Source organism: Neofelis nebulosa, chromosome 2 (genome assembly GCF_028018385.1).
Source record: "Neofelis nebulosa isolate mNeoNeb1 chromosome 2, mNeoNeb1.pri, whole genome shotgun sequence".
NCBI lineage: Eukaryota > Metazoa > Chordata > Mammalia > Carnivora > Felidae > Neofelis > Neofelis nebulosa.
In genome coordinates this window covers 213,438,034-213,456,534 of record NC_080783.1, presented here as the reverse complement: position 1 = coordinate 213,456,534, position 18,501 = coordinate 213,438,034, and the positions used below count along the sequence as shown (strand labels likewise).

The 18,501-nt window shown below is 58.9% G+C and overlaps 1 protein-coding gene and 1 long non-coding RNA gene across 2 annotated transcripts in view; one reads left to right on the top strand and one right to left on the bottom strand.

Annotated features, from left to right (window-relative positions):
- The first annotated feature begins 970 nt into the window (after window positions 1-970).
- Window positions 971-18,501, top strand: part of TNFRSF1B (TNF receptor superfamily member 1B) — a 32,788-nt gene continuing 15,257 nt past the window's right edge. The window contains exons 1-2 of the mRNA XM_058719051.1: window positions 971-1,170; window positions 17,309-17,408. Of these exons, the coding sequence (XP_058575034.1) occupies window positions 1,093-1,170; window positions 17,309-17,408 (178 nt within the window). The 5' untranslated portion in view covers window positions 971-1,092. The remainder of the gene's footprint in view (window positions 1,171-17,308; window positions 17,409-18,501) is intronic.
- LOC131505466 (uncharacterized) lies at window positions 1,460-7,044 on the bottom strand. The gene is made up of 3 exons (XR_009258405.1): window positions 6,922-7,044; window positions 2,117-2,357; window positions 1,460-1,638 (listed from the first exon to the last, which is right to left on the bottom strand). It is a non-coding gene; the product is annotated as an uncharacterized LOC131505466 (long non-coding RNA).

The following is an 18,501-nucleotide window of genomic DNA, read 5'->3' as shown; positions in this document are numbered from 1 at the left end:
CTCTCTCTGTCTCAAAAATAAATAAACGTTAAAAAAAAAATAGAGTTGTGGCTCAACGAGGAGGAAGATGGAAGACAGGGAAGATGGCAAGGAGCGTGGGTGCTTGGTCGTGATGCGAGCCCCAGGGGAGCCCGCCAGCCCTCGCGGCCCTTGGCCTGGGCTCTCTCTGGACGCCCTCAATTTCCCAGATGGCTTTCTGTCCTAGCCTTGTTTACTTGTTCGTCACCTAGACGGGAGACTTAAGAAGGAAGGCAGGGCAGGGTCTGGCTCGCTCTGAGGAGGGCTTGAAGAACATTTAAGGACAGGGGCACCTGGCTCGATCTCAGGGTGGTGAGTTCAAGCCTCACACTGGGCATGGAGCCTACTAAAAAAAAATGTTTGAGGATAAATGAACAAATGGATAATAGTAATAACAGCCAACTCAGTATACACAGCTTATTAAGTTACAGATACATTTTGTGAGCGTACATACATAATATAATATATATATTATATAGCTTTTAATCTTCGGAAAATGTAACTGTGAGGTCAATGCAGAGACACTCTCAGATGGTCTGGCTCGAGTCCAAATGAGTGAATTATATAGAAAACTGGTGGCCCCCCAGAGCTAGTGTCACCTTTGGGAGATGTTTTTCCAAATTAGTGTCCCATCCCCACAGGAATGGGGAGCCAGCGGGGGAAGGGGGTGGGTGGGAGGGGTAGGTGGATGCAGGGCAGGTTGAGAGGCACAGCCTGGGGGCAGCAACAAACCTGGTGGGAGGGTGACTTCAAGGGGAAGGGGCACGAGAAGGAGGTGGAGGCGGAGGGGTCCCCGAGAGCGGGAGCCCCGGGCGAGTTGAGGGGGTAAGAGCCGGAGCAGGGACGCGGGGCCCCGTGCGCCAGGGGGGCGGGGGCGGGGAGGAGGCGTGGTCGAGAGGCCCCGCCCCGCCCCGCCCCGCCCCCTCCACCTGCCTCCCTCCGGCCGCCAGAACTCAGGCTTTCGCTTTCCGTCGGAGGCGCCGGAGGCAGCGGGGCGCGGAGAGGAGGCGCGAGGGCCCAAGGGCGCGACAGCCAGGGACGGCCGGACCCGCCCGCGCTCCCGCCGCCGCACGCATGGCGCCCGCCGCCCTCTGGGCCACGCTGGCCGTCGGACTGCAGCTCTGGGCCGCGGGGCGCGCCGTGCCCGCCCAGGTGGGTGACCCGCGCGGCTCTCACGCCCACCGGTTGGCGCGCACCCCACCCCCCCATCCCGGAGCGCGGTGTCGGGGCTCGGGGAGACCGAGGCGCCGCCCCCTGAGGGTGAGACGGTCGCCGCGCGCGCCCGGAGACCCGCCGGGACCCTCCCGAGGCCTGTGTGGCACACGTGCGCTCCGGCCGCGAGCTCCGCCCCCGCCGCCCCGGGGCGCAGCCCGTCCCCTCCGGCCGCGCCGACCCGGGCGTTTGGGGCCAGCCGGCCGGCCCCGGGCTGATCCCCGTTAGAGTCTGGCCCCCGACTCAGACACCCCTGCGACTGCGGCGCCCGGCCCGCCTCCCGCGGCGGGGTAGGGGGTCCCGTACCGGAGCGCTGTCCTCGCTGCGGACGCGGCCCTCTCTTTAGAAGACTTCCTCCTCCTCTGGGCTATGGTTTTCCTCTTTCTTAGAAATGCTAGGGCTGCGCGTCTGAAAGAACAGGGCCAGATGTGCAGTAAGTAAGCGCCTAATAAGGGCACAGTAGGACCGTGGGCTGCGTCCCCGCGCGTTTGCGCAGACCCCTTCGCCAGGACGGACTTGGGGGTCCGGCGACCATTTCGGAGCCTGTTCATTCTTTGCGGACTCTGGGTACTGGGGAGGAGACCGTGTCTTCAGGTTCCCCTGGGCTGACCTCCGCGAGGGCCTGTATCTGAGCTCGGGGGACACAGGAGGTGCCGGAGGCCTTCTGGGCATTTTAGCCAAGGCAGGTAGCAAGGTAGAGTCTGCAAAGGGATCGCGCATCCTCTGCCTGTTTTTAGCTGTCTGCGTGGTCTGGTAAGCTAGAGTAACCCCATTTCACAGAGAAGGCAAACTGAGGCTCAGAGAACTTGTATTTTGTGGAAGGGCATAGGGGGCGCTCTTCCTCTAAAGGGGGCATTTCCCCCCTCCAACCTCCTCGTGACCTTACCCTGATGAATGTGTGATGTGCTGACTCAGGTGAACATCTTCACGGGGAGGAAGGTGGGAGGTGGCACTGGCTCATGCGGTAATGTGAAGTGACTCACTGGCCACGGCTGGAGACATCTTTAGAGTCCAGCTCTCCAGGGCAGAGGATGGAGGCTGTCGCACCGGAGTTGACTCACCTGCAGCGGGTGCCAGGATGTACCCTGGGGCGGCGGTGGGGAGGGGGGGCCTGCCCCAGAGGTTGTCTTGAAAACAGAGGAGGGTCAGGAGAATCCCAGCTCTGAAAGCCTGAGCGCAGGGTCAAGTCACAGACTCGGGCCTCAAGGGGTGTTGTCCTGCCCTGGTGAACCCTGGGGTCACGTGAGCCCATCGGGGGAACAGGTGCAGGGCTCCTCTGTGCAACACCACGCCTGAGTCCCAGAGTAGTGTGAGGGGTCCTTGGTGTCTCTCACTTCCCACGCCTCCGGGCCAGCTCCCGTGTCTGCTCAGGTCCCCTCGCCCCGGACTATGTCCACAGCCTCGGAGCTGGCCTCCTGGCCCCCGCTGCCTCTCCCACTGACCCTCCTTGGTGGCACTGCTCCCCGTATTGGGGTACCTCTGCGCCTGCCCGAGAAGCCTGCTAATGACTCCCAGTGGTGGAGGGAGAAATTCCCCCGGGCGTCCCAGGTTGGAGTGAGTGAAGTATCTGGGTTCTTTCTGCCACCTCTCTGCATCCGTACCCCACATCCAGAGAGACTTGGTCATTGCATTGTCCCCTCTTCACGGCACACCCCTTGCCGCCTCCTTCTGGCCTTTCCCACGAACCACCCCTTCCAGAAAAGCCTTTCCTCACCCTCCTGGTTGGATTGGATCAAAGCTCTTTGTTTCTCCCAAGAACAGACTCTATTCTGCTTTTGAATCTAGTGGTGTCTTATCTACCTCAACAGGTGGAAATTTCCTTAAGCGCAGGGCCTGTGGGGTCCTCTTCCCCCTGGTTTTTATGAACTAAGTGCCAGGCACTGTGCTAGGCCTTTAGTACCGAATCTCACTGAAAGCTTCCTTACAGCAACTCCTAAAAGGCGGGGGAGGGGGTGGGGTGGGGGTGGGGGCGGTGGTTGCTGCTGTTCCCATTTGGAGACTTGGAAGCTGGGGCCCAGAGAGGTTGTGACATTTCCCAGGATTACGGGGCTGGGGGCAGGGAGGGGCTGGGGGGATTTGAATGCAGGTCTGCCTGATTCCCCAGCTCCTTCCACACTGTGCTCCCTGTGTCAGGATCTCCCCGCTGCCCCCAGCCAGCTGCCTCACCCACAGTGTGTACTCAGCATTGTTGGCCGTGACTCACCGTAGTTGCAGAAGGAGCCCCCCCCCCGGGGGACCTGAACTGGCTGTAGGGTGTGGCAGATTCATTTTGCCATCCGCGCTTTTGTCTCCTTTAAAAGCCGTTTCTGGCTGGTGTGGAGTGCATCATTCATTCATCTAGTATTCATTCATTCGGCAAATAAATGCCAGGAGAGCTGGCGGAATAGGTAAGAGCACTTGGTGCCCTCTGATGGGGATGGGCAGGGCCCCTGCCGTCTGGCTGTCTGCTGGGAAGGGGGTCGGCCTGCCTCTCACCGGAAGTCTGGAGGCTGAGGGGCCCCTACTACTTGCCTGCTCATTACCCGGGGTGCTAGGGCCAGCTGGGGTTAAGGGGACAGATTGGGGCTCCCAGTTTGACCTGGGGACAATGGCCTTTGATGTGGAGATGGGTGATCTGTGTACCTGCTGTCCCGGGATGCCCCCTGCCTGACCTCCCAGAGGGGAGCCTGTGTGCTGACTGGGGATGTGGCCTGGTGGTTGGTCCTCCCGCACAGGGCGGCGGGCAGCCAGCCAGGCACCCTGGTACGGCGCCGTTCATTCATTCCCCCAGCATTCGTGGACACCTACTCTAGGCCCACCCCAGTGCCGGGCTCTGGGGACCTCAAATGACCATGACCCGGCTCCATCTCTCCAGGAGCCACATTGCCAATGGTCACAGACCTGGGCTCTGCCCCTACCCGCCCTTGAGAGCTGGGCCAAGTTAGTGGCATGGACACTGTGGGCCTGGAAAGTACTTCCCACCTTGCTGTCCTCACAGAGCCGAGTGGGTGTGAAAGGTATTGCGGCAGATAATGGCTGAGAGCCTGCCAGGCATTTTTGTGTTAGGTAGTGACCCTCACTGACATCCTGGAGCACCATTGCTTTCCAGGGCTGGGAGATACTTTATGGCCTTGGCCATCCAGTGCTTCCTAGGGGAGTAGCCAGGAAGGCTGTATGTTGGGTGGGGTGGGCAGGGGGAGTTTTGATGTCAACCATGGTGTGTGTGTGTGTGTGTGTGTGTGTGTGTGTGTGTGTATGTGTTCCATTCAGCTCTCAGTTTTATGCCATGCTGGCTGCTTTTCTGTTCCTCAGGCATGTCACACACACACCTACCTCAGGGCCTTTGCACTTGCCTTTCCCTTTCCCTTGAATGCTCCTCCTGCTGATCTCCCCTAGTCTCATCACACTACTTGTTTCTGCTCAAATGAATTCTTCTCAGAGAGCCCTTCTCTGACCATCCTGCCTACAAAAGCTCCCCACCAGGTGCTCTCCCTCCCCTGACCTGCTTTGTTTTCTTTGTTCTGTTTCTTTCACTTTTACCGCATCTCCCTACTGGATTGTAAGCACAGTGAGGGCTGGGACCTGCTCGCCGCTATAGACTCACCGCCTAGAACCGAGGTTCTCATTCTCAGCACCCTTGACATTGGGCCACATCATTGTTTTGGGGCTGTCCTGTGCGTTCTGGTACATTTAGCAGCATCCCTGACATCTACCCACTAGATGCTAGTAGAACCCCCCCCCCCTTTAGTTGTGACAATTGAAATGTTACCAGATATTGTTGAACGTCCCCTGGGGGAGAAATTGCCCTGGTTGAGAACCGCTGGCTTAGAATAGTGCCTGGCATGTCGTAGGTTTTAAAAAATATTGAGTAAATGTGCAAAAATATTCATTTGACCTGTATCATGGCCCTGTTTTTTGGATGAGGCAGAAGGGTTTGAGAAGCCAGTGGTGGCAGGGCTGGGTTCCAGTCTGTCTCCCTCTGTTTGGGGTATTTCTCTGGGTTCCTCTTCACGCCGTATTGGGTCTGCGGAGGCTAGGGATGCTCTCCTGAAAGTGCTCCCTCCTGTCCTTCACATCCCCTCTCTAGCTCGTGACAGGGCCATCCACTGGCAATGACTCAGGGCCCCGATCGGCATGTGACTGGCCCAGAAGCGGGAAGGGAGGGAAGCTGGGGGTTAGGGAGGAGAGAGGGGTGCCACCAGGGGAACGGGAACAAAGTGGGGATGCTGTGGCTCCCAGTTCCGGGCCCTTTGCTGGGTCATGGGGAAGCAGTATTGATGACTTAGGGGAAGGGCCCAGCCCTCAGAATCAGGCAGATCTCAGCTCAAATCCTTCCTCTGCTGTTTACAGGCTGTGTGTTTTTGGCAAGTCTCTCTATCTCTGGGAGCCTCTGTGTTTCCAACTGGAAAATGGGAACGACCTCCAGCTCATTGGATGCTTGTCAGGGTTAAAAGTGCTTTGTAGGCTATGCAGTTCACTGGTGGCTATTTGAGCATTGGTGGCTTTGTAGGGCCTGACCTGACTTTGCATTATGGGATGGTGCTCAGGCTGAGGCGGGGACCACCGGGGAGTCAGATTCTCTGTCTCTGAGCCACAAGGGCCCCAAGGTGTGGGTAGCAGACCTCTGGTTGCCCAGAGCTTATGCCCAACATCCCTGAGAGCAACTTTCATTCTGCCCTGCCTTTTCCTGGCTGTCCTTCCTCCCCTGAAGCCCCCTCACTGGGCCTCTCTCACCACCTGTCCGACTGCCTGGCCTCCGGACCCTAGCATGTGGTCACGGCCAGGGGGTCAGGAAATCACTCCCCCACTCCTTTCATGAGTGACAGGTGCTGTATGTCATTTGAGGGTGAGCGAGGGGTACATTTGGCACAGTTTCGAGAAGTCTTAAGACCTCCCCGTGAAAGGGATTATCTGGCCTCAGCTTCCCTGCCTTCAAGATGGTCCTTCTTCCAGGCTATCTCTAAAATCTCTTCCGTTTCTAATCTCTGTGATCCTGAAGTTCTGTTTACTTGTAACCCTGAGAAGGGAAAGCCCTTTGGAGGATCCTCTGAGGCCATTCTCCAGCCTCTCAGGGACTTCCAAGATGGCAAGGCCCCAAGGAAGGAACACTGGCCCAGGTGTCAGGAGAACCGGGTTCCCAGCCCAGCACTGCCACTGGCTTGCTGTGTGACCTCCTTCAGGTTACTTAGCTTCTCTGGGGCTAAGCATTCCTCTCTATTAAACCTCCCACCACTGATCCCAACACTCTCCTGGAATGTCGGGGAAGTGCTAACTTTGCATGTGTTTAACAAAGGCCGTAGACCGAGGAGGGGTGCGAGGAGGGGTGCGTGTCTAAAAGTTTTCCCAGGAAGCAGAGCCCAACACTCCCCACTGTGAATATCTTGGCTTCCCAGCCTCTCTTCCTGTTGACCTCAATCCTGCTGGCTTTGCCTGGAATGATTACTTGACTCAGGCCCCAGTGTCACCAAGAATTCCTGGCTGCCTGTCAACTTGCATCCAGAACGAGATTCAGGACCCTCAGGCAGAACAGGACTCATGGCTTTCCTGCCTCCTTGCCACTTAGTAAAATTCAGAAGCCAGACTCCCTGGGGCCTCAAACCGTGAGTAAGTCTATGCCGTGGGCACCCACTGCAGGGCCTGCTGTCTGGGAACCCACGAGTTCAAGGAAGCCTCGGTGGGAGTGACGGTTTCCTCGAAGAAGCCCTCTGTTACCTGTGATGGGCACACAGCCCTCCCCGCTGGTGCTGAGTCTGGCAGGCTTCCTTCACAGCCCGGGGCTTTGGGCATTTGTCCCCCCTCTGCCGAGCTACTGACTGTGGGGCTAGGACTCTGAAGCTCAAGGCCCACCCCTGTGGGGCTCACGGTCATTTTCCACTGTGGCATGTTGTGAGGTCACCGGGGAAATAGTGACATCACTGTGGTTTGGGGCACTTGGGGTGCGCACCCGGTAGGAGGAAGTGTCTGTTTACCGACTGGGGTTTGGGAAAATAGATTTCCTTCTGCCCCAGAGGTGAGCAGCGCTGGGGGAGCGGAGTTGCGGGGGCAGCTGTCCAGGAGGCCCCAGGCTGGAGCCGTGGTCTGGTCTCTGCCCTGCTCTCTTGTTGTCTGACACACCGTTCTACCTCTCTGAGCCTCCACGTCTTCTTTGCAGGGACAGGCTTCGTCTCTGGTGTCACCTGTGGGACAAATAGGCAGTGTGGAATGCGGAATGACTTCAAGAACCGCAGGATGAGTCTGTTTCTGGGTCCTCAAGAGGCCAGCAGACTGCTGCTTGGTCCGTGACTTTGGAGCCGGGGCCCTGAGTTGACCCAGCCCCTCCGACAGGGCAGAAATCCCCAGGGGGTTTTGTTTGTTTTCTTTTGATGTCCAGACGGTGGCCCACCCATCTGTTTCAATCTGAGCGTGGCCCTGAGTGGGCATGGCTGCTGTGGCCACAGGTTCAGGGAATTGAGTGGGCCTGGGATGCGTGAGGTGGAGAGCAGTGTGGGGAAGGATTTGGGGACAGGACAGGCAGGCTGTGTACGGGTATCTTCTGGGCCGTCCGTGGGAGGCCTTCTCCGGCGCCTGTCAGGAGAGATGCCAGAGGCTGTAGAAGTGACCAGAGCGTGAGGCTGGGAGCTGAGGGGTCTGGGGCCTGGTCCTGGCTCAGTCTGCAGCTCTGGGGGGCCTGGCCACTTTCCTTCTCCTCTCTGAGCCTCAGCTGCCCCAGCTGGAAGTTGAGATCAGCGTGGACCTCGCCCACCCCTGCCTTGGAGTCCTTTGGCCCCGAGTGTTAGACTGGGGGAGGGACTGGGGGAGGTGGTGCATGGGGTGGGGGACGGCTCGTGGCTTTGGGCAGAGGGTGGAGTGCAGTTCTGCCTCCACACGCCGCGCCCCCTTGGAAGGCCCCTGTCTGGTCTTGACCGTGACCCTCCCGGCAGGGGCACCTTAGTCATCAGGATGCTCACCAGCACGTTGGGCGCCCCTGTCTGTCCTTCCTCCTGCTGACCCATAGCCTGGCTTCTGTCTGCCACTCTTAGAGACTCTGGGTTTGGCTTCTCCCTGTTGCCTGCTGCCTCTGTCTCCTGCTCCATCCTGTCCTGTCCTCCCAGCAGCCTTGAGCCCTCCCCCACGCATGGCACGATTCCCCCCTGTCCTCCCCAGCCATCGCCCCCCCCCCCGCCCCCGAGGGCTTTACTCTCTGCCTGGCCCGCCTCTTGGTCACTGTCCTCATCTTTCCTTGTCATTTTCCTGGTTCTGCCCCCTCCCCGCCACCCCATCCTGGCCTCTTCCAAGTTGTCCTCTTGCGATGACCGCACAGGGATCTGTCTAAAAGTTGAGCCCCGAGGGTGAGCAGGATCGAGATGAGTGGGCCCAGGAGGGGGAATGGCGTGGAGGGAGCCACGAGGCAGGTGTAGCAGTGGACAAAAGCCTAGCGGGGGCAAAAGCCTCATGGGGAGCAGTGAGGACACAAGAGGTTATGGGCTGTTTGGGGCCAACTAAAGGAAGTAGTAACAAATATAAAGATTGCATTAAAAGTGGTTACAGCGGTGATTTTTGGAGTGTGTGCCAAATGCTTTACGTGTCTTACGTCACTTAATCCTTACAACAGCCCCATGAAGTGTATACGGTCTATAGATGAGAAGATAGAGGTTTATTAACCTCATTTATTAAACAAACAAACTCTGATGCTGTCAGCTAATAAGGGGGTGGGGGAGGTGGTGGTGTCTGAATTCAAAGCCAGGCATCTTCACTTCAGCGTCCATGATATGATTTTGGCACAACCCTCACCTCCTATCAGGGGTTGAGGCAGTGGGAAGCCATTGATAGTTTTAGAGCAAGGGAGTGACTAGAGCAGAGAGTGAATTAGGAAGATCACTCTGGCCTTGGTGGGCAAGTCAGATGAGGAGGGACTGTTGCAATAGTTTTAAGCAGGAGCTCTGGGCTGAGGGAGTTAGCAGCCAAACAGGAAGGAAGGATCGGAGGCTTCAGGGAGGAATAGGAGGCCTTTGGACTAGACCTAAGACCTAGTGTGGGACAGAGGTTCTCAGGAGGAGGAGGAGGGGTTGCCCCTCTGCACCCCATCGTGCAACACAAGGTCCCTCTGGCTTCAGCCCTGCCCCGGCCTGAGCCAAGTGATGGTGGCCAGCGTCAGCCTCGTGTTCCTGGAGCTGTCGTGGGCAGCCACCGGTGAGCCTGGCCTCGGTCACCCGGGCTGCCGCCGGGGTGCCATGGGACAGTGCATGGCTGATCCACTCGTCTCAGGTGTGAGGTGAGATCTCAGGACTTCTGGGGAACTGCATAGCTCTGCTGCCGAGGGCCTCGAGACCTTGAACTCCGCTCTGAGCTTTACTTTTCCCCACTGGTAAGGTGGGGATAACAGCGTCTCTGTCACTTTGCATCGGGGCTGGGAGAGTGCAGTGAGCCCGGGGCTGGGACTGACATCCCGGGAGGGAGGTGCTTCTGCATTCCCCGAGCCCTCAATTCTCACAGCCCCTCCTTCCCTGGAAGAGGGCGGTTTTGATAGGAGAGGCGGTGGAGACAGGGAGGCTGAGCTGTGTGCTCAGGCTGTCAGCTTACTGGAGGCGGAGCCAAGATCCCACCGCAGGCCATCGCGCTCCAGAGCTCTGTGCTTTCTCGCGGTGGTCGCCGCCGTGGCTGTGACAGGCTCTTATCTGAAAGCTGTTGCTTGGTCTACCCCAGCTAAGGACAGACACCTCCTGCTCTCCTTGCGAGCCATTTCCTGCCCAGTTCTCATGCTGACTCCACCTCGTTTCAACTAATTGGAAATGAAAACTTTTGCATCTGTTAAACAATTCAGCCTCTGTTAGGCACCTACTGTGGGCCGTGCCCTGGGCTGGACATAGAGCAGTGAGTAATAAAAACCCAACGAGGAACACTTAGCTCTTACTGCCAGCCGGGCACGGCACTGGGCACTTGACACGCATTGACTCAGTGAATCATAATGGCTCCATGTGGTGGGCACTATGTTCGTCCCCATTTGATAGATGACAGAACTGAGGCTGGTGAAGGGCAGAGCTGGGATTCAAACCCAGATGTCCGGCTCAGAGCCAGAGTGTGTGGAGGGGGCATGGTGCCTGCCTTTGAGGGGGAGATACTGGGAAACAGGTAATTAACCAAGAAGAGGTCTGGGCAGGGTAGAGATCTACTCAGGTTGTCACTGGGGCCCCCAGGAGGGACCTCTGGCCCCATCTGGGAGTTCGGAGGTTTTGCTAAAGTGGTAGTGGAGAGGACCCTTGAAAGAGGCTGGAGAGTTGGCCCTGCCGTGGGGGTCGGGATGGTTGGGCAAGGGAACCGGACGCTGCAGGGGGCCGCGCAGCGGTGCCCGGGCCTCAAGCTGGGGATGAGCTCATGCCCGAGGGCGTGGAGCCAGTGGTTTTCAACGGGGCCAGACTTGGCTGCAGGAAGGTGATTTTGGGTCCATCTGGAAAGCCTGGGGACCAAGAGTGAGGAGGCTGTAGCTGGCAGGAGATGCCAAGGGTGGGGAGGCGGGAGCCGGGTGAATTGAGGGGGCCACACCGACAGGCCAGTGTGTTGGTGGGGGGGGGGGGGTCGGGAGGGATGGAAAGGGATGTCCTCTGCAACTAGCCGCAGGGTTCCTTGGGGGCAGGGGCCACATCCTGCCATCTTCAAGCGCTAGCACTTTGCACAAAGGCGGGCCCCAAGAACCGGATGCCAGCCCGGGCTTCCTGTCTGCCCCAGGCTCACTTCTAAAGCGACATCACAGGCAGCAGGCAGGGAGTGGGATGGTCACCCCTGGGCCGCCGTCTGTGATGTGGTCGGTCTTTCCTGACGCAGACGCTGTTCCTCTCCATGACGGCAGGCGAGCCTCCGTTGACTGGTCCCAACGTCGTTGCCGCGTCGGTCTGGCCTGATGTGGCTGCACCCTGCAGTCCACGGGGCTCCCACGAACCCCCAAGATTGGGCCCCAAGCGGCTTTGCCGCCTCCCACCGCACCGCAGGGCCCCAGAGACCTGCCATGCAAATGAGGGGGTTTCTCTATTGCTTGAAGATGGTTTCCATCCGTGTCGGGGTCCCTGGGTCCTTCTGCAGATGCCTCTGCCCCTCCCCCTGGCTGCGGCCTCTGCCCCCGGGGACCCTGGAGACCCTTTCGGGAGAGTCTCTGAATCTGCCTGCACCTTGCTCACTGAGTGTTCTCCTAGGAGACACGCTTCCCCTCAGGGCCCCTCTTCTATAAGACGAGGGAGCAGGACAAAACCACAGCATATAAAATTGTCCAAGGACACGGAGGCAGATGGAACCGTGACTGCTTCCTGTCTGCCGCTGGCTGGCCGGCTGCTCTCGGACTTAGTATCGAATCTCCCAAAGCCTCTGTTTCTGCATCCCTAGAATGGGGTGATGTTGACCGCCTTGCGTTGCTGAAGGGATAAAACGAGAGAACACATGCGGTGCCCAGGGCTGCGTGTATACAGTCGGTGGGTCTCCCGGGTCTGTGCAGCCTCCGCGTCCTTCTGGCTCCGCGACAAGGGTAGCTTTGAGAGGCACGTGCTCCTCCCCGAAGCCTGACGCTTCTCCCTGTGACCTCCTCCCCCCTCCTCCCCTCCCCGCCCTCTCCCTCCCAGCGGTGCTCCCAGTGGAGGCTGGGAGAGTGACCCCTTCCCAAGGGTACTGGCATCTAAAGCAGGGGAAGGGGTCTCCAGAAAATTAAAAGGCCCCGAAGACCCCAAAGGCATCGATTGCGCTCACGGTGGCAGGAAGGGCAGAAGGCTCCGTCCCCAGTTTGGTACTCTCAGATGACGCCTTCCTGGTGGCCACTGCTTCTCCTTCCCCGGTCCTGCCCTGCTTTCCCTTCCTCTCTCTCACTGTTTATAAATAGAAGAAATCGAGCGCCGCCACCTTGGGGTACACACGGGGCCGGGCCCGGCTCCAGGAGCGGGAAGGACAGAAGTCATCTGTGCAAGGGTTGCCCAATTCCCCGCGAGGGCACTGACTCCATCTCAGACCGGCGAGGCTGCCCTGGCCTGCCGCTCACTGGCTAGTGACCCCAGTGAGGGGTCCACCTTGAATTGGTGTCCCCTCCCCCAGCCGTGGCCGCTCTGGGCTCTGGTCGGTCGGGCTCCTCCAGGGTGACAGAGGGAGGGAGGTCGGGAGGGGAGGGGGCAGCGGGCAGGAAAAGGCACGTCCGACTCACCAGGTAAATGAGGGATCAGAGAGGCGGTGCCTCCTGCTCCCGGGAGGGGCAGAGACTGGGGCGGGGTCGGTGCAGTAATGCCTAGCACCTAAGTGCTCAGTACTGTTTGCTGAGTGAATGGCCGTGTCCACTTTCGTCCCTGACTTCCTCCACCATTAAATGGGGGGCTGCTGACGTGGCGTCTGAAGCTCCTGCCACCTTCGAGCCTCTGCCGCCAGCCTGAGGATGGGTCCTCTCCGGAGCACGGTGACTCGGGCGGCTCTGGGACGAGCCAGGTCTCGGGCGCTGAACGTCCCTGCCTGCTGCAGAGGACCGGCCTGGTCTGAGGTTCCTGGGTGGTCACCTGAGGTCAGAGGTTGTTGGCCTGAGGCTGAGAGGGGTCCCCGGTGCTGGGGGGGCATGTGTGTGTGTGAGAAAGAGAGCCCGAGGAAAGGTAGAACCTGTGTGCCCACGTGAGCCAGGGCCGAAGGTCCGGCTTGGCGCGGAGGTGGGTGCATAGGAGCTGGTGGCACTGCGGTGGCTCGGGGACCAAGCGGAGGGCAGATCCGAGGACCTGGCTCTGTCAGCCATCCTGAGGAGGGGACAGAGATTTCTCCGGCAGGACCAGAGCAAGAGTCACATCCCTGCTCCGCCCCATCCTTCTTGGATGACCTTAGACAAACGACTTGATCTCCCTGAGCTGGGAGATGGGCACACGCCCCCCCTGATTTGGGGGGTGGAAGTTGGCTTCCGTGAAGCGCCTGCCGCCTGGCCTGGCTCATAGTAGGTGCTTTGTGAATATCCCGTGGTTTTCCTTCCTCCTCAAAGGGCCAAAGCCAAGAAGCTGGAAGAGTGATGTAGGCCACGTGGTGGGAGGGTGTGCTGAGTTTGGGAGGCACTTGAGGTCCCGGGTCTGTGTTGAGGGGAAGGGACGCTTGGGTCCCGTGTTCTGGAGACCTCCCCAAGAGAAGGGAGGTGGGAGAGGAGGAGCAAGGAGCGGGGCTCTTGTGCCGTGGCCTCAGACACGTCACCTCGCCTCTGAGCGTCTGTGAATGTTGTGGGGAGACTGCGGGACCGCGGGTCTCGCATGTGCAGCTACGCCTGGGAGACAGTGGGTGTGAGGGGCCCCGTTCCGCGGGTTTCTTCTGTCCTGGGTGGAGGGAGGCCCATGTTGAGCAGAGGAAATGAAGCAGCTGACCCTGATGTGGTGAGGCAGCTCTGAGGCCTGTAGGAGGTGAGCGGGGGACCCTCATGGCCTCCTTGTGCACAGTCCTGTGTCACCCTGGCACCAGCCACTCCCTGGGATGGCCTGGAGCCTTTAGAAGGCCAGGGAGGTGGCTTTGCTGCTCTGTCTCCATCTCGCACAATCTCTGTACCTCATACATTGTATGTTAGCTAGGTCTGCCCTTCCTCCTCCCTCTCTTCCTTCATGTTATCCTCTCTCCCTCTTATTCACTGATCCCATCCATCCTTACATCATCCATTCATCTGTCCTTCCATCCATCCATCATCCATCCATCCATTATCATCCGTCCATCGTCCATCTTCTCCCGTCCCCCATCCCCACACTGAGTCACAGATTGCCTGCCTGTTTAGATGAGTGGGTTTTTTAAAGTGTATTTATTTTGAGGGGGGAGGGGCAGAGAGAGAGGGAGAGAGGGAGAATCCCACGCAGGCTCTGAGCTGTCAGGGCAGAGCCCGATGCGGGGCTCGAACTCACAAACTGTGAGACCATGACCTGAGCCGCAGTCGGCCGCTTACCCGATTGAGCCACCCAGCGCCTGTAAATGAGTGGTTAACAGTCATCAGTGATTTCCAAATTTTCACCTGGGGATGCAGTGTTTTGAAAGATTGGGTTGGCTAAACTGCTGAGTAAATTGAGTCATATCCAATTTATTTCCTCATTTTAAAATGTCAGAGCTCCCCTGTGGGTGGGTGTATGTGGATCTGAGCCTCCCCAGTACCAGCCCAAGGATCCAGAAGCTTCCACAGCCCTGGGTTTCCCAGAGACCATTTGCCACCTTCTGGGGCCATCCAGAGACCCCTGGCCCATGTGGCCCCTGAGGTGACTGAGGCCTGGCTCCCAGGGCTGTGGTTTGGCCGGGCCTCTGCTCTGGGAGCTCCGCAGTAGAGGGAGTGACCTTTTGTCCCACTCTGCAGAGGGGCTTTCTGTTCCTCATTGTTTAGCCGTGACGGGGCTGTGGTTGTTGGATTTTTTCTTTGTTTTGTTTTTTTTCCCTCTGTCCGAGAGCATAAACAGGCTTTAAGATTGCTCAAGGGAGGGCTGACCTCTTCTGCCAACCGCCAGCTCCTGGGCTCTGGAATCACACAGAGTGGCAGGAGGAAGTGCAGGGAAGGGTGTTTATAACAAGATTCTGACAGGAAGAGGCCCCGGAGGGGAGGCCTCCGGGCAGTGGCTTGGGGGCTATGGGGGTCCCGCTGTCTGCCTACATCCAGGAACCCTTAGCCTGTGGGTGGAGAGAGCACAGACTTGGCCAAGGCAGGGCCCTTTCCCATCAGGCCTTTTGAACCCTGACAGGAAATCCTCCCCCCAGACAGGGCAGGCCTCCCCCGGCTGCACCACAGGAGCTTCCCTGGGAGGGTGAGGGTTTCTCTCTGCCACCAGGAGCCTCACTGGCCCTGTGGCTCTCAGCCCTGCGTGAGTGAGGGGCTTCCCTAGTTACTGCTGAGGTTCCATGTGGGGAAGAAGCCCACAGTGTGCTGTGCGGGGCGTCCATGAGACCTGTGCCAGCCACCCTGCCGGGGTGAGAAGGAGGTGCAGCCCTCCCTGCCCTCGGGGCTGCTGCCTGAGGGGACAGGCAGCTGCCTCTGGGGGCGCTCAGCCAGAGGAGGGGCGCAGCCCCTGCCTTCAGGGAAGCCACACAGCCGCAGCCTGCAGGGAGGGCCCGTGTGGGGGGCCGTGGGGGACAGTCAGGCCCTTCGCTGGGGTTAGTACACAGTTGAATGGAGTGTGCAGAGGCGGCTGTAGGATTCCTCTGGTTTAGGGGCTCCCCTAGCCTTTGATCTCTGGGTCTGCTCTGCATGCCCCTGCCCCCAGATGCTTTGGACGCTGACAGTGAGCCTCACCCCCAACTGCGAGGAGCCCTGATAAGGAGGCTTGCTTCATCTTTTGTCCAGTACCTGGCGGCCTGTTCCAGGACCGGATGGGGAGGGAAGAAGGACTGTGTGTGTGTGTGTGTGTGTATGTGTGTGTGTGTGTGTGTGTGTGTGTGTGTGTGTGGCAACATGAGCAGCTGTGGGCATGCAAGTTTATAGTCCAGATGGGGTGGAAGTTACTTTTTTAGGCTCTGTGTTGTGCAGGATGGTTCCCACTTCCCCTGCCAGCCGCCCGTGTCTTTCCCAGCCTCTCTGGAGGGGTTTTGGCACTGGCCCCAGGGTGGAGGGTGGGCTTCGGGGGCAGGCGTCTGCACCCATGTTTATGCTTCGTGGCCACGGTGCTGGATTGGACCCCTTGAGGAAAGATGTCATGAAGCCCACGGCTCAGATTAGTGACCCCTGAACACCTGCTACGTGCCAGGCCCTGGGGTCATAGTAAAGAGTTACCCCCGACCCCGGGCTCGGAGGGCACCCGTCTTGGGTGGGGGTTGGCGTAGCCCTGTGTGCCAGGCGCCCTGGGGGAGGGGGTCGGGATGTTGGGTCCCAGTGACTATTCAGGGTGGGGTGCGTGCGGGGAAGCCTTCAGGCCTGCTGAGAAGAGAGAAACAGGGATTTTTGTCAGAGGAAGCCTGGAGCTAGACCAGGTGCAGAAGGCACTTCGGGCAAAGGCGTGGGGACAGGAAGAGCCACGGATTGCTCTGTAGCAGGGAACCCGGGCCCTGGGGGGGTCCTCCCCCACCCCTGCCCCCTCCCATGGCTTCCAGCTGTTGACAGGTGCCGCCAGGGTGGGTCTGGGGCTGCTCCGCGGGGCTGCTCATCCCCCATGTAGGACCCGGCCAAGAATCTGGCTTCCCCAGGCTCTGCCAGTCATGCCCCTGCCCCCAACCCCCGGCGGTGCTGTGGAGGGAGCAGGGGAGGGCCACGTGCAGCTTCCCTGCAGCCCGATCCCTGGGTGGGGGGGGGGGGGCAGGGCTCTGTCAGTCCCACTTGGAGGCCGGAGCCCTTACCAGGCAGCACCCAGGGCAGCTGGGGGATGGGTGCCCTGCTGGGAAAAGGGGCTCTGAGTGGAGAGCAGCAGCACCTGCTCACTAGAGCACCTGGCGCCCCATAGGCGCTCGACGCATGGTAACTTGTCATTGTTGGTCATCGACAACCATTCACCTACTGAGCCCCAACCCTGCGAGCATCCCGTGCTGGAGGCTGAGGGTCTAGAGATGATGAGGCCGTTGTTTCTGTCCCCTGCATTGCAGACACTTATGGGGAGTGTGTGTGTGTGTGTGCGCGCGCACGCGCCCACGTGGCAGGACAAGTAGGTACCCCCGTTTCAGCACAATGAGCTGGCTGTTAGAAGGGGCCCTATCCAGTGTTCCGAGAGAGCCCAGAGGAGGAGGAATCGGACACAGCCTGGGGGAGTCAGGGAGGGCTTCTCAGAGGAGGCAGCCTTCAGCCAGAAACGTGAAGGGGTGATTCCCAGGTGCAGGAAGGAATAGGAGGAATCCCAGGCAGAGGGCCCTCTTGTGCTGGGCACTGTGGCTCCCTGTGACTGAGGCCACTGGCTTTGGTGCCTCACATCCGCCCCCCAGGAGTGGTAGGGGCTAGCCCCGTGCTCCGGCCAGCGGGCTCAGTGCCCCCGCCTCCAGACGTGAGCGTGCTACACTGAGGGAAGAAGAAGAGGCAGTGAGAGGCGAAAACTCTCCTACCTTCCCCTCAAAGGGAGAAGTCCCCATGTCAGTAGAGCCGCAACAGGGAGAGGGCCAAACACCTGCAGGCCACAGGATGGGGATATGGGTGTTAAGTATGACAGTCCAGGGGTGGCCATGCTGATGGCTGTCCTTCCCTTCCCTCTTCCAGGTTACATTACTCCCCTACGTTCCGGAGCCTGGAAGCTCATGCCAACTGACAGAATACTTCGATGAGAGGACCCAGATGTGCTGTAGCAAGTGTCAGCCTGGTAAGTAAGGGGTGGCCACTGGGGCCCTGACCTGCTGGAGAGGGTGTGTGGCGGGCGGGCGGGGGGGGGGGGGGGCTTGGAGTGGGGTAGGGTCACGGCGCTCAATTCTTACCGCATTCCTTCTATTTCCATGAATTGGCCCCACGCTGCCTCCTGCTTCAGGGCCTTTGCACATGTTGTTCCCTCTTCCTGGCAGAATTCCCAACTCCCTTTCTCTGCTTAGCATCTGCTAAGTGTCAGGTGCTGTTCTAAGTGGTGGGAATACAACAGAGAGCAGGGCAGAGAAGATCCTCACCCTCATGGATTTTGCATCTGATAGAGGCACAGACAAACCAACAGAGGAAACAGATATGTGGTCCCATCAGAGGGTAAATGCTGTGAAGAAAACAAGGCAGGGTAAAGTCAGTGGAGACAGATGGACTAGGCCTGCTGTTTTATATGGAGTGGTCAGGGAGTCTGACACCCTCTCTGAAGAGCTGACACTTGGACAGAGGCATGCAGGAGGTGAAGGAGTGAGTAGTCCAAATGTACAGGAAACAGCCTGTTGGGTTGGGGAAATAGCAAGTGCAAAGGTCCTGAGGTAGGAGCCTGTTTGGTGAACTTGAGGAACAGTGAGGCCAGTGTGTGGGCCAGAGTGAGTGAGTTAGCAGGAGCCATGGTAAGGAGTTTAGATTTTATTCTGTGGAAGCTAGGGAGCCGTTGGAGGGCCCCTGAGCCGTTAGCCTGAGGTGTGGGCAGGCACATGTGTACCTGTCATCTCCCACAGCCATTTTAAGAGACCTCACAAGTGACTCTTTTTCTGTTAATTGGCAGGGTCCCCATAAGAAGTTACTGGATTAGCACAGCAGTGAAGATGGCAGGATAGGGCTCAAGGCTCAAGAGAGAAACTCCTTAATGGTTTGCTTTGATGTTGTCCTATCTCCTGGCATGCCTTCTCTCTAGGCCCACAAGTCCCATGTCCTCATCCTTGGTAGGAGACCAGGGACTACATGTGTACTGTTGGCTTACTGCTAGTTCACACCCACAGGTAAAGAGAATTGTAGCTATCGAGAAGAAAGGAGCTAGAAAACCAGTTCTCACTAAAGTGTGATTG